Source organism: Benincasa hispida, chromosome 12, assembly GCF_009727055.1.
Source record: "Benincasa hispida cultivar B227 chromosome 12, ASM972705v1, whole genome shotgun sequence".
NCBI lineage: Eukaryota > Viridiplantae > Streptophyta > Magnoliopsida > Cucurbitales > Cucurbitaceae > Benincasa > Benincasa hispida.
Window position 1 is genome coordinate 36,119,528 of NC_052360.1, and position 13,210 is coordinate 36,132,737.

Here is a 13,210-nt window from a genome sequence, read left to right on the forward strand (position 1 = left end):
AATGTAAAATTAAAATTAAATTAATTTTGAATGGCTAAAACGGTATTTTGACAAAAGTGATTTTAACCGTTTCAAAATCACTCACAAGCATGCACAAAATAAAAGATGTTGGAATAATATGGCTCAACAGATCATATATTATTATGCTTGGTTTGACATTTTGAGAATTCTCATTTCATATACTAACAAAAACAATTTATATTTATGAGATTAATTTCATAAAATTGTATATAATCATATGCATAAATAGTTTGTAGTTATTATAATTTATGGAATTAATAGTCTGTATTTAGAGTGTAGACTATTATAGTACATGTTCAATAGTATGTGTTTGGGATGCATACTATTTTAGTATGAATTTAGAAAGTTTGTGTTTGAGGTGCAAATCATCTTAGTCCAAGTTTAGGGTTTATGTGTTTTGGGTTGATGATTTATTTATCGTGGAGTTTTATGTTGGATTTTTATGTATGAGTTTAGGGCTTAAGGTTGCTTTCATATTTATTTTTTTGTTGTGTGTGTGTTATTATATAAGTATGGGTACCCCTTGAATATCATATTTTGAAAAATACAAACAAAAAGATTTGTTCCACCATTTTCTATAATGTGTTAGATTTTAAGTTACGTTATTCTCCATCCATTTGATCATTTTTTGGATGTATCAATATTGTTCAACATGTACAAAATACATGAGATTAGACTAAAAATTCATATCCTTAATTAAATAAGAAAGCTCCATATTTAAATGTGTACAAAAACAATTAATTCTCTAACTCCATAATAGGAGTGGTAGTTGTTAAGTAATATAGGTCACCACCACGATGACACACAAAAAAATATGTCAATCTTAGATACATGATGCCAAAAGAAATGATGGTAGGTTATTATTCAAAGCAGTTTAGGAAGAAGAAATAATTAAATTTGTTTTTCGAAGAGGAGTTCACAATACTGACTAAGTTCTTCTATTATATGAATTGACTTAAAATGTATAAATCGTCGTAAAAGATTCTTTGGGAGATTTTTCATCTTATTCTCTAGTTCAGTTTTATGAATGATTTTCCCCATATACATACTGTTTTCTTGTTTTAAACTTTAATGAGATCATGAACAAATTGTATATTATGACATATTTGGATCTACTAGAGAATTTTTTTTTTTTTAGAAAGTCAATTTTCATTTACACACTTTTTTAAAAAATAAAAACTATTTAAAATAAAAATACTCATGTATTTGGTTATATTTTCTATGCGTGGTGTCCCAATTTCGGAGCAAGTGTTGAGACAACATTGCATCGTTGGGCGATGGCACTATGATGTTGAAGGAGAGTGTTGCAGCATCATGAAGACAAACGCATGGATGAAGCCATCGAGAAGTAGCGTTGGACGACACCGCTGCTCCAGTTTCCCCAATTTGAAATTATTTTTGGAAATTTTTTTCTATAAGACCTGGGGTTTTGCAGCATCCTTTAACACGAAATTTTGGAACCTTAAGAGTGAGTTTTGTTACAAAATAGAGTTGAGAGAATGAGAGAATTTGTTTGGAGGTCGTTTATGATCCCAAGGTACAAATTGAGGCTTGATTGACAATTTTTCGACGACGGATAATCACTTTGACAATAGTATTTTCTTGTTCTTTTCACTTTCTTTACTATTTATGTTTGTCAAATTATATGATAATATGTAGATAAACTCATTTGTTCTAGGGTGTCCTTGATGAACTTATTCATGGATTTAAGTAATGCATAGTATTTTTTATGATATTGTGGAACTGAATGTTTTTCAATGTTATCGTGTTTATGTTTATATTGGTTGGCCATTGGTATATGTTAGGTTGAATGTTCAATTTGATAGATTGCATGTTTGACCAGACTTATAGCATTGAATCATTGTTAATCTCTCATGAAAATAGCTAGATTAATAATAAAAGTTGTTTATGACTTTGTTAATTGCCATGCTTTTTAATTTGGTTTTAAGAGATCAGTGATCGCTTAAGTTTGCATGAGAAAAAGTTATTGTTGAACAATTATAATCTAGAGTTTAGTTTCTAGACTTAAACATATCAATAACACAAAATTTCAAAGAACCTTTGCATGAATTAATGAAGTAAATAATGAAATAGACACCCTATGAGCCTTTATTATCCAAAAGTTCAATCTTTGTTATATAGTTTTCTTTTAATTAAAAATCACATCACTCACCTAGTTTCCAATCCTTAGATAAAATCGACACAATTCTAGAATAGCTTTACAAAAACTATGGGTTTGATCTTCTAAAGATGATACTCAGTCTTTCAAGACCATTTGACTATATTACACTTGACTTATGCGCTTGCGCTACATCAATTAGCAAACGGTAAATTAACATGAAGTTTCTTAAAAATACCTAGAAGTTAGAGAATCATGTATCCAACTTTTTCTTTTGAAATCATTAAGGGTAAGAGATGTTTTTAAGAACAGAAGAATCAGGGTTAAATAATTTCCCTAAAGATTGGTGCATCCCTCTTTCTTTCTTCAACCATCTTCTTCTCTCCCATCCTTCTCTTTTTTCCATTTTTTTTTTCTTTTTCATTTTTTTTCTTTTTCTTTCTCTCTTTCTCCAATTTTTCAAGATCTAACTCATCCTATATATGCATCAGATTCACCGTAAGATCTACCAAGGGCTAACTTTTAAAGAGTCATGACCTTACATTGCTCTTATGACCTTCCCCCAAAACAGTTAGGAGATTGACCCTTCTGCATGACATTGACCATAGTGACAATCTGGCTTATTTGAACCTCGATGTTCTAAATGGCATCCCTATGACTGGCCACCACACTTTCTAGCTGGGTTGTCTTGCTCCTGCACTCCCTAATGAAATTACCAATTAACTCCTCAATCGAGGGCTTATTCTTTATCTGAGGTTGGGATGTCCAACGCAAAACCTGAAGAAGCTTGCAAAACATTCCTAATATTAGCATAAGAGAATTTTTCATGAAAGAAGCTTGCAAAACATTCCTAATATTAGCATAAGAGAATTTTTCATGAAAGTGTAAACCAAGATGATAATGTGTGGGTAGTTGGCTTTGAGGAGAAGGGAGTTGAAAGAACTGTTACTGAGCATAGTTTTCATAATGGTCTTGGATCCTATGCATTTATTTTACCTACCGAGCATTAGGAACCTTTACTATTGGGCACGAACTGCATGTCGATGTTGACGCAGTTGATTGAGGATTACCTAATACCATAAGTTTATTCAAAGTGTTTAGTTGGATTGGCCATTTGGGTGTTAAGTGTCATTATCTCATCCAACTCATGTAAACTAGTTACTCTAGTAGTAGCTCTCTCTAATGGCTAGTTATAGCTTGTAGTGACCATGTCCTCCAACAATGTATTGTCTTGGAAAAGATAGAACCTCATATAGCTGCATCCAATAAGGAATTCTTTGTACTGGATAACCCATTGTAGAACAATTCAATTTGTAATCAATCTGGGTACCCATGTCGTGGACACATCCACAAGAGTTCCTCATACCTCCCCTACACCTTGAACAACATTTCACTTTCATTTTGTTTGAAGGTGCCAATCTCCATTCTAAGCTTCATCGTCTCGGCTGTAAGAAATACTTATGGTTTAAAGAAAAAAGTCTTGTAGTTAGCGAGTCTGGTTTTGGTGGCCAAGACAGTCCAAGTATTCCACACTCTTCTTCCTCTAGGGTAATTTTAGTTTTTTTTCTTTAATTTCATATTTTGGAATTCCAAGTGTAACTTGGTGGGGATGGTTTTGGTATCTCTATTTATATTGGGTTACCAATGACTTTTATGTTATCAATTTTATGCACTTCCTCTTGAAAAAGTTTAAAATTATAGAGAAAAATAGAGAGGGAGAAGCCAAAGCAAGAGCAAAAATAATTAGAGGGAGAGCGAAGGAAATCTCTCGTTACGTGTTACGTTACTCTAGCTATAAACAAAAGTTGGAGTGAGAGTGAGAGTGAGATCAAGAGAGATGGAGAGTGAGAGCAAAATTAAGCATGCATGAGTAGGGTTGGCAACGGGAGGGCCCCCCATCCCTGTCCCCGCAGGGGGTATTTCCCCATCCCTGTGCGGGAAAACGAGAAAAAGTTAATCGGGGACGGGGAGGGGATACCCTCCCTGTCCCCAACCCATTCCCAATCAGGGACCCAGTTATAATCCCCTATTTGACCCTCATCCCCGGTCAAACTAGGGATTCCCTTGTGGGGACCCGATTCCGCATGGATTTTTGCCAATCCTAAGAATGAGCAAGATTGGAATGGAAAGCAAGAAAGGAATTGATTAATGTAATCACGAACCGGTTGGAACTTAGATTTGAGATTGAAAGCCCAAACTATTTTTTATGGGTTTATTGATGGTGTTAAGATCTTGGACAACCATGATTGAATTCCAGTGATGTGATCAAGAAATTAAATTAATAGTTAGCATTGATGAGGAATTTGGATGGAAAAGAGACATAAAAAGGAGGAGTTCTATATAGGGATTGAAAAGAAAGAAAGTGAGAGATTCCTGAAAAGTGTTAGGATGGTAAGCAAAATGCATATAAAATTTGATAAGTTGTCTAAGATTTTTTTTTTCTTTCTTATTTGTCTTCAGATTGTAGAGGAGGGAGAGGAGAGAGAGGAGAGAAGGAAAGCAAGAGAAAGAGACGGAGAAAGGGAGGATAGAGGAGGAAAGCGAAAGAATGGGAGAGGGAGGTGAGAGGGAGGGTTAGAAAAATAAAAACTTGTCATGCCAAATTTTGGATAGGGAAAAATGTACTAGATATTCACGTGACAGTAAGGGTAAATTTATAATTTGGAGAAAACAAGATTTGCATAACAAAGAAAAATGGCTCTGATGCCAAAGTCACTATAAGGACTTTATAATATAGATGAAGTTATACGTTTTTGACACCTCCTATGGAACTATGATGATATATTTATTATAAGGGAATTGAGATGAAGTTTACCTTTCCAAGATAAGGATGAGGTGAATCTTTCCTTATTTTATATAAGTTAGGTTAGATTTTATCTTATCTTATCTCATCTTACCTTTTCCAAGTATTGGTTTATTTCATTACGTCAAAATTCATCCATAACATAAGTAATAAAAGATCAAAGGAGAAGAGCAAATGATGTAAAGTGAAAAAAAATGTTGAGTCCTAATGTAATATGCAATCGTAATAAGAATACCACCTATCTCGAGATGAATCAGATTAATTGATTAGGTAATAAAAAAATGTAGGACCACAATCGATTTCCATTATAGATTTTTGTAAACAACCTCAAAATATTAAGTTTCATTTATTATGTTTGCGAGAAAGGTAACTGCACTCCAAACACAGACTAGACAAAAAACAAAAATCGTAGGGACAAAAAAGTATTTTCCTTAAAAAAAATTGCAAAAAGACAAGTTTGTGAGACAAGTTTGAACTAACACATGGCACTTGAGTAAATAAAAGGCGGACTAAAGGGTAATATAAGAAACAAGAAAAGAAGAAAAAATGTTTATGTTCAAGTATAAAAAAGGTGCCGCTTACGGCCGGTTCCTTCCAAGTTCCACCTACTACAACTACTCTCCATTTTCGCCATTTTTTTGTGCTTCGATTTTCGATTTCTCCATTTTCGATCTTCTCTTTGATTACTTCATTCGGAAGGAGGAAGAAGAACACAAACCATGGCTTTCCAGAAGATCAAGGTCGCCAATCCCATCGTTGAGATGGACGGTGAGACCGATCACCTTACACCTTGATTTCAAACTCTTTCTATTGCTATATGTTCATGTTTTTATCATTTTTCGTCTTGAGATCCTTCTCTCTTATGATATTCATGCTGCTTGATTGCTTTTTAATCTCTAAATATCATTGGGAATGGGGGTTTTTGTTTTCCATCTGTTTGGAGGGAGTTCGTGTTTCTTCTTACTGCGTTTAGATCTGTGAAGGACGATGTGTGATTTTTTAGATCAAGATATTTTTGTTTTGGTGTACGAGTTGGTGTTTCTTGCATCTGTGAGTACACTTGATTTGTTGCGTTGTGCTCTGAGGGAAAGTGGTTATGTTGTTGGTTCACTTTTCCTGATCCACGAAGCCAAGGCTTAACCTTAATTTGTTTCCTCTTGGTGTTTGATTTTTAAGAACTGAGCATTTCTGTTTTTTTTTCTTTGGTGGTGGTTCGTGCCTATGTTCAAATGGGAAGTTGTGGAATTTTCCCCTGTTTTGCCTGTCATATGGATCAGTGGTCTGTTTCTTCTCCGTTAAACATCATGTGTTTTAAACTGGAACGAATCTGGTGGAAGTAACTTCTGGATCTTTATCATCATAAATAACTTCGTGGCATGATGTACTTGGTTCACTTAGTGCCATACTTTCTTTTTTTGTTAAGTTTTTTAAAAATAGTTTTATTCTTGAATTCTAATTATGAGACAACTGCCAATTCCTCGTCTAAATACTGCAGTCATATTTTAGCAAACAGTTGAATGATTTTTGAGCCAATGAAGTCCTGGTCACACACACACACACATATGTATGTATGTGTGTGTGTGTATATGTATGTATGCACGGTAATGCATGATTAGGTGCATCACTTGTTCAGATGTGGAATGGTAGAAGTTTTTCCTAAAAGTTTCTTTGGATTTCCAGAAACTGGGAGATGTGGATGTTATTAACTTTCCTGTCTTCTGCATTATATCTTTTATTTTATTTATTTTTTCCCCTGTATTTTTTTAGTTGTTTTTTAATTTTATTCTGCATAATGTTACTCTTGGGATCCTTTGTACAGGAGATGAAATGACTCGAGTTATCTGGGAATCAATTAAGAATAAGGTATTGATCAACATAAATGTATATATGTGTATTCTTGTTGCAAGTAATTTTGCTTATATTTTTCCTGTCTTGTTTGCAGCTTATTTTTCCCTTCTTGGAGTTGGACATCAAGTATTTTGACCTTGGCCTTCCACACCGTGATGCCACAGATGATAAAGTTACAATTGAAAGTGCAGAAGCAACTTTAAAGTATGTATTCTCATTTCTCAATGTGTATTTGGTGTTACTGGCGAGAATTATTTAAAGTTCTTTTGATTGAAGTATCGGATTCATTATTTTTTTTGAATTTTTAAAAATTCAGTGTGGTTTAACCATGACCTTATTTTATTTGGAAATACTCTTTTGTTCTAGGTACAATGTAGCAATCAAATGTGCAACAATTACTCCAGGTATAAATTCCTTTACTCAATGGAAAAGGGCATCCAATATATAAGCTTATCCTGGATTTTGTTGATTTTTACATTACTATATTTTTTAAAGATCATCTGGAGTTCTTATATTGTAAGAATGATGATTGACAGATGAGGCACGTGTTAAGGAATTTGGCTTGAAGCAGATGTGGAGAAGTCCAAATGGGACCATCAGGAATATTCTGAATGGTCAGAGCCCCCACCCTATGTATTTTATGTTCTGGTTTGTCAAATTATTTGAAAAAGCTTTCAAGACTCCTGAATTTTTTTAAAATATATGTTTTTTTCTCTATCAATCATATTGATTAAAATCAAAGCAGATTTGGAAATATATTATTGGTGTTTCTTGTAACAGTCCACTGTATTTTCTATGTATGTTTGAAATGGTTTGTAACTATTTGACAGTGAAGTGAGAATCTTGTCTCAAAATAAATTTCTTTGTTTCAGTCTATTGCTGTAGTTATTTACATTTACTTGCAGGCTTACCTTTTGGTATCTTCTGCAGGTACTGTCTTCAGAGAACCAATTCTCTGCAAAAATGTTCCTCGCCTTGTACCAGGTAATTACTGTCCAGATTGATTTCATACTTAGGTTCGAAAATTGTACTGATTGTGGTTGTTGTCAGGTTGGACGAAGCCTATCTGTATTGGAAGACATGCTTTTGGTGATCAATACAGAGCAACTGATACAGTTATCAAAGGACCTGGAAAACTGAAATTGGTTTTTGGTATTTGAAATCTCCAAACCACATCTCTTGTTTACTGTGTCCTCAATCGCTTTTATTTGGAAGTTTCTTAACATGCTGGCTGTTGTAGAGGGGCAAGAGACGCAAGAGATAGAGGTTTTCAATTTTACTGGTGCTGGAGGGGTAGCGTTAGCCATGTATAACACTGATGAGGTTTGTTACAGTATCCTCATGGTTTAGTTAATTAACTTAAGAAAATATTATGAATCCCTTTAAATTTTCAACAAATTTCCCAAATTAATCCCTCAATGTAATGCTGCCTTGTAGTCCATCCGCTCCTTTGCTGAGGCATCAATGAACACTGCTTATGAGAAGAAATGGCCTCTTTACCTTAGCACAAAAAATACTATTCTTAAGAAATATGATGGAAGGTATACACTTCGATTTTTTTATTTATATGGATTGCTATATGTAATCTTTATGGTAACTTTTTCCTTGGCACCCTGTACCAATAATTTTTTTTTTCCATTCTGTTTATGTGTTGAATGAAGATTCAAGGATATATTCCAAGAAGTCTATGAATCCCAGTGGAAATCAAAGTTCGAGGCTGCTGGCATATGGTGAATAGCTTTTAATGATATCTAGATAAATGCTTATTAAGCTATTCCCAGTTTGAACTGCTCAACTAATTATTTTGGATCCAAAAGGTATGAACATCGTCTCATCGATGATATGGTGGCTTATGCACTTAAGAGTGAAGGAGGTTATGTCTGGGCATGCAAGAACTATGATGGAGATGTTCAGAGTGATTTCTTAGCTCAAGGTGTGTGAAGATTGAGCACATACCTTCTGCACATTGCTTTTTGGTTTTAAAATTTCTTTCATGTGGTTGCTTTATTGGTTTAGTAAATCACTCAAAAAGTTATACTTGCCTGCATTTTCTCCATTTAATTTCTAACTTTTATCTATATGGTTTTAGGATTTGGATCCCTTGGGTTGATGACTTCTGTATTGGTATGTTCCATTCAAGTCTTCAATAGATTATATTACCAGACTAAGATTTATGATCTGCAAGTCCTTCAGTTAGCAGATCGAGTTTGATTTCTATATTTTGTTTAATTTCTATGAACTTTATTGATATCTAAGAAAAAGAAAAAAAATGGAAAATCGAACAATTACATTTGTTTGCTTTACTTACCGTAATCCCTTTTTGTGGTCTTGGTATTTTATATACCCATGTATTTTTGTTTGGTTATTCTTCAAAAGAAATGAAGTACCTTGGAGAGTATTGGAAGAAATATAGAGCTGCATTCTTGCAGGCCTCCACAAAAAAAGTGATTTCTAATGTGCTCCAACTTGTTATGTGGATGTACAATTTGACGATCAAAATTTATTTAGCTATTAAATTATCCAATTTTTTCAGCTTTGAAGTTTATAAAGAGTATTATATCAAATAAGGCTTCAGTATTAATATGTATCCTTGGTGAAATTTGAAGTATGTCTGGACTTTGAATTTAGGTTTGCCCTGATGGAAAGACAATTGAAGCAGAAGCAGCTCATGGTACTGTTACACGACATTTTAGGGTTCATCAAAAAGGAGGTGAAACCAGCACAAACAGTATAGCATCCATCTTTGCTTGGTCTCGTGGCCTTGCTCACAGGTAGATATCATTTGGTTTATATCTCTTTGGCCCCCCTGCACATTGTTGAGTCAAAGGAATATTTACATGTTAACTATGTATCACTGTTTTTATAGGGCAAAACTAGATGACAATGCTAGTCTCTTAGATTTCACCGAGAAACTAGAATCGGCTTGTATTAATACTGTGGAATCTGGGAAGATGACCAAGGATCTTGCTCTTATCCTTCATGGATCTAAGTAAGTTTCATATTATTCATAGTCATTCAAGTTCCATATTATTCAGTCATGAATGGCCTCTTTCCACTCCTTAGCCATTAAGATTGAAAATTTGATCTTTGTAACATTGTTGGTGCAGGCTTTCTCGTGAGCACTATCTGAATACTGAAGAGTTCATTGATGCTGTAGCTGAGGAACTAAAATCCAGACTCCTTAAGGCATAGTGGTATTTTAGATGTTCAATGGTCAATAATTGTTGAAGTCTCAAGAATATCTCTCATTTCCTCTTTCTTTCCTCGATAATCAGTCTAGTGGGAAGAATGTTATTGATGCATTTTTCTTTTTGATATCAAGTCCACTAGGCTAGTCAACTTGAGGTTGTTATACAATTGCTTCTTTTACAATCCTTTCTCTTAAGGCACCCACATGTCATTTTCATTTCTTTAGGTAATTGCACTACCATTTTGTTTTTTGCGTAAATAAGTTTGTAAAGACAATTTATCTCAAGATTTTATCCTGAAAATGCCAATTGCATTCTTGGTTCAACTTTTTAATGCTTCTTTTTTCTTTATGTGGAAATTGTTGTGTTTTGATCAAGATAATGAACAATTTCTCCCAAGGATAAATTTGGCAATGAACTGTTGTGGTGGAATTTGTTGGAAGTATGGTGACATGCTTTGTAATTGTAATTGAACTTGAGATGTTCACTCCATCCTGATGTAGGATCCTACTTTTTTTTTTTGTGGACTTAGAAGTCCTCTTACTGAAATGCATTGGCATACTCGTAGGAATTGTTCTAAGGTGTAGGACACCTGTTAGGTAGGTTACTAGTTGGAACATGATCCCCGGTTTCTACTTGTTGGGTATTTTGTGTATTTTCTATAATCAATTGTTGAATGAGGAATATCAAATTGGATATTTAAGTGTCTAGAAAAGTTAGCATACTCATTCACTCCTATTGAAGACGTGTCTTGTTTAAATCCTAACTCTTCTGAATAGTCATATGGCCATTATGATGCTGGTCGAATCAATCAACAATTATGAAGGATTTGTTGACTTTTCTCGGGCCATTGTGAAGCCATATGGTCCCTTTTTGTTTTTGTACAAAGAGACTACTGTTTCATTGCCTTTTGATTTCCAGTCTGACTAGTGCAGGCCTCTTTTGGAACTGTTTTCCTCTGGTAATTTGGGAAGTGGAAAAAGTTAGGATTCTGGTTAGATAATTGTTTCAACAGGGGACTTTTAAAGGGTGCTATTCCTTAGACTTTGAGCTATCTCTGATGTATAATTGTCCATAGCTGTGGATTGTTGGTCTCCCTAATAAGCGTAGGTCAGTATCTCAAGCCTAGGTGGTGGATTCACGGGGTGGAATTAAGTGGGGGAATCCAGGTGAGTAACATACATCTTAATCACCGTAGTGAAGATTCTAAATTGTGGTCCTTAAATTGTCCGAGAGTGTTTCTCTTGCAGATCTCTTTTCCTTGAATTATCAAAATTGCTTCCAAAATTTGGACGATAAAGCTCTAAAGATGCCAACTCTTTCCTTCGTTCCCTTGTTTTTTTAATTCTATTAACGAGTGGGAGATCTGAAAAGGTAATGCTCATATTTCTCTCTTCTCCCAATTATGTATCAATGGTCAGTATAGGACTGAGGAGAATAACCACATGTTCCTGTTCCCGCTTTTGCCCACAATAATTGAATGTGCCTCAGTCCATCGAGAACTAGCAGTTCTCTCCTGAGAGGATGCTGGTGGTTTGTTCCTGGGATGTAACATTGTTTTCCTTTTATGGAATTTGTGCAGCGCTTCTTCTATGAGAAAATGCTCATTTCTTTTGTTCTATTATCTCTTTTAGATAAATCAGAAAGTTGTTCCTGTTCCTATATCGTTTTAGGAGATGTCTTATCATTCGCTCCTTTTATACTATTCCACTTCTCTTCAACACTAAGGTTTCCCTTCCAGAGGTTTAGCGGAGTTTATTTATTGTGTATCAGCTAGTTTGAACTGATCTACTCATAGCGATCTGTTATTTATGCTAGGAGATTCTAAGCTACCAAGTGCCAAATTTTTTGTTTTATAAATGATCCGACTGGAAACTTTGTAGTTTATCCCAAATCTTTATCACCGCCCTGTAGTGGAAGGAGAAAAGGAGTGTCAAGAAAGAATATATTATTATAAATTAGTCTTCCATCTCCACCTTGGTAATTTCTCTTTAGAAAAATCACGGGGAGTATTTAGTGGGCACCTGAGACTTTCTGGACATTTGGTTACTTCAAGGGGGTCTTTTCATTGAACTTTTTAGCCATTTGACAAATGTTGTGTCAAATAAAAGTTACAAAGTTACAGTTACTTTTTAAATCTTCCATCTCCTCCTTGTTAGTTTCTCTTTAGAAAAATCACGGGGAGTATTTAGTGGGCCCCTGAGACTTTCAGGACATTCGATTACTTCCTGGGGGTCTTCTCATTGAACTTTTTAGCCATTTGACAATGTTGTGTCAAATAAAAGTTACAAAGTCACAGTTACCTTTTTCTTTTCACCCGTGTTATTGTTTTGGGGTGATCCCAACTCATTAGAGCTGACCTTGCAGGCTAGACTTTGAAGACTGGCGGCTGAAATAGTTGAAATGAAGTAGAGAGGAGACGTACTAAAGGAAATGGGAACTGGGAGCTCTATGAGGTTACTGTTCTGTTCTGTTTTTGAGAAATGTTTTCTTTAATTGTCAAATAATGACAGCTTAAGCTTCAGTTGTCATAATCTGTTCCTATTCTACGCTTTGCCAGAAAATGGAATGTGTATTTTTTGTCTTTCAGTTTAGTGAGCTGCAATAAGTAATCATCTTAGTTTTCTGAGTTTCACTTCAGTGGAAATGGATCTTTATTTGGCTGTTTTCTCATCATATAATCACTGTTTCATCGTATGCTTTGTCATCGAAGGTTGAAGGGTTTTAGTAGTTACAGGAAAATATGTTATGTTTTACTCACTAGCGGCTGCAGTGCTGCTTGTCAGATAGCCATGGGAGCGTACAAAGAAAATAGTCGCTTTATGTCAATCCCAATTTCTCTCTAGCCGTTCTTACAGCCTTCTTTCTTCACATTCCTTATGTGAATATTTGAATTAGTTATTGTTCCAGGTTCCTTTCTAATCCTCCCGTAAGAGGCTCTCCATTGGCTTTCAGATGTTGAATAGAAATCAGCATTCCTGAGTGTTTGTGACTGGAAAGATTAGCGAGCTTGAGTGTGTTTGATCTTGTGGGTTTTGTGGGGTGAGTGGGATAGTAGGATTTTAGGGGTTGGATAAGAGGACCCTAATGAAGTTTGGTTCCTTCTTCAATTTCATGTTTATTTGTGGGCTTCGGTTTCGAAGACTTTTTGTAACTATTCTATAGGAGTTATTTTGCATAGTTGGAGTTCCTAGGAGGTGCCTTCTTGTGGGCTGGGTTTTTTATGCATGC

General features: G+C 34.8%; 1 protein-coding gene across 2 annotated transcripts; it reads left to right on the forward strand.

Moving 5' to 3' along the window:
- The first annotated feature begins 5,527 nt into the window (after positions 1 to 5,527).
- LOC120067122 (isocitrate dehydrogenase [NADP]) lies at positions 5,528 to 12,594 on the forward strand. Of its 2 annotated transcripts, none has more exons than XM_039018550.1 (16): positions 5,528 to 5,711; positions 6,763 to 6,806; positions 6,886 to 6,995; positions 7,158 to 7,195; positions 7,328 to 7,405; positions 7,722 to 7,775; positions 7,842 to 7,943; positions 8,032 to 8,114; positions 8,229 to 8,332; positions 8,453 to 8,521; positions 8,609 to 8,724; positions 8,881 to 8,915; positions 9,420 to 9,562; positions 9,658 to 9,780; positions 9,899 to 9,985; positions 12,347 to 12,594. In XM_039018550.1, the coding sequence occupies exons 1-15, from the start codon at positions 5,663 to 5,665 to the stop codon at positions 9,981 to 9,983; spliced, it is 1,233 nt and encodes a 410-aa protein (XP_038874478.1). In that variant the 5' UTR covers positions 5,528 to 5,662; the 3' UTR covers positions 9,984 to 9,985; positions 12,347 to 12,594. The 2 variants fall into 2 exon arrangements, with proteins under 2 accessions (XP_038874478.1, XP_038874477.1); XM_039018549.1 differs by having other exon boundaries at positions 9,899 to 9,977.
- Positions 12,595 to 13,210: the final 616 nt, after the last annotated feature.